At 62.7% G+C, this 1,575-nt stretch overlaps 1 protein-coding gene across 1 annotated transcript in view; it reads right to left on the bottom strand.

The window, feature by feature from the left end:
• Positions 1 to 1,455: 1,455 nt before the first annotated feature.
• PDZD7 (PDZ domain containing 7) overlaps positions 1,456 to 1,575 on the bottom strand; it is a gene marked incomplete at both ends in the record, with an annotated part of 2,503 nt that continues 2,383 nt past the window's right edge. Inside the window, one exon of the mRNA XM_082002304.1 lies at positions 1,456 to 1,472. Coding sequence (XP_081858430.1) covers positions 1,456 to 1,472 — 17 coding nt within the window. The remainder of the gene's footprint in view (positions 1,473 to 1,575) is intronic.

Genomic DNA, 1,575 nt, shown 5'->3' with positions numbered 1-1,575 from the left:
CCAGGCAATGCCTCCTTTTGGGGAGTCATTCCTTCCCCAGCTGCCTCCAAGGTCCCAGGCCCCATGGGACTTTTTCCTCCTGCGGTGGGAGGGTCCAAGACTGGCATGGGGTCCCTCTGGCCAGGGCCCCAGATTGGATGGTTACTCCAGCTCTGTGGGCAGGGAGTGCCCATCCTCACTGCAGAAGCCCTTCCCTTGCACGGCAGTTTTGGTTCAAGTTTTTTGCATCCTGCCTTTTGGGCCGGATGGATTCGGTTTGGAGCCGAGGTCACTGCCAGCGTTTTTTTGCTTCCTCCAGTGGTTCCCCAAACAGCATGGCAGGTCTGGGCTGGGCATGGACATTGCAGCTCCCACCCCTGAGCTGCCGTTCCAAGTAGTGGGGAGAAATTTTCCCTGTAAGCCTGAGCCCAATTAGTGCCTTTCGCCTCCTACCAAACCTCACTTCTTCCTTTCCTCCTGCCGTAACTGCTGACACCCGGCACCGTCTGCCTGATAACCTCAGTGGGTTCCTTCCCACCCGCTCCCAGCTCCATCCTCTGTCTTTTCCCGGTGGCTCACGCCGTGCCTGCCCTGGGGTCCCCCCCTCAGCCCCCTGTTCCCTTTGCAGAGCTATCGGGCATCCGCCGCTTCAGCGCGCGCACCCTCAACTACAGCACCCTGCTGCTGGAGGACGACCGTGGCATCCTCTACGTGGGCGCCAGGGGAGCCATCTTCGCCCTCAACTCCAGTGACGTGGCTGACGGCTCCCACCGCACGGTGAGCCCGGCCTCTGCCCACTGCCGGCTAGCTGTCCTCTCCTGTCCGATGCTGCCTGGTCCCTGCCCGAACCATGGCCACCCTATCCCTGCTCATCCTCCCGCTCGCCATCTCAGATCTTGCCTGGAGGTGCTGTCCCCAGGTCCCCTGTGGACGCCTGGTCCTTCTCCCCAGCCAGGCAGCGTGGGGACAGTGGTGGGAGACGTCCCCATGCTCGGAGCTGCCTGCTGCAAGGACACCCTGGCTGGACGAGGGGCAGTGGGGGAAGCAGTCCCCTTTGCTCCCCACGGAAAGGACACCCCAAAATCCTCCAGGCTCCTGTGGGTGTTCTGCCCGCAGGTTGGGGTGTGGGACCACGCTCGCCCCGTGCTGGGGGGATGCAGGCAGGGTGCTATCTTGTGCTCTGAGCAGCCATCCCCTCTAAATAAAAGAGAGGATTTTAGCGTCTCTGGTGGCTCTGGCAGAGGCTGGAGCCTGCAGTGAACGGGGCACCACACAGTGATGGGGGAGTCACACAGTGACAGTCCCTCTTCCCCTTGCAGATCCACTGGGAAGCCTCCCCGGAGAAGCAGATGGACTGCCTGCAGAAGGGCAAAAACAACAAGGTAGAGCCGGTGGGTGGGTGCTGGGTGCCGGGGGGGCCGCTGCCGCTTTCCCCGGCTTGTAACGCCTGTCCTCCCCCTCTGCAGACTGAGTGCTTCAACCACGTGCGATTTCTGCAGAGGCTGAACAGCACCCACCTCTACGCCTGCGGGACCTACGCCTTCCACCCGCTCTGTGCCGCCGTCGTGAGTACCGCTCAGCCCCACGGCTGTCACC

Source organism: Phaethon aethereus (assembly GCF_964289735.1).
Source record: "Phaethon aethereus genome assembly, chromosome: 7".
Taxonomy (NCBI): Eukaryota; Metazoa; Chordata; class Aves; order Phaethontiformes; family Phaethontidae; genus Phaethon; species Phaethon aethereus.
Note: the sequence above shows the minus strand (reverse complement) of the source record. Positions and strands in the feature narration are given on the sequence as shown.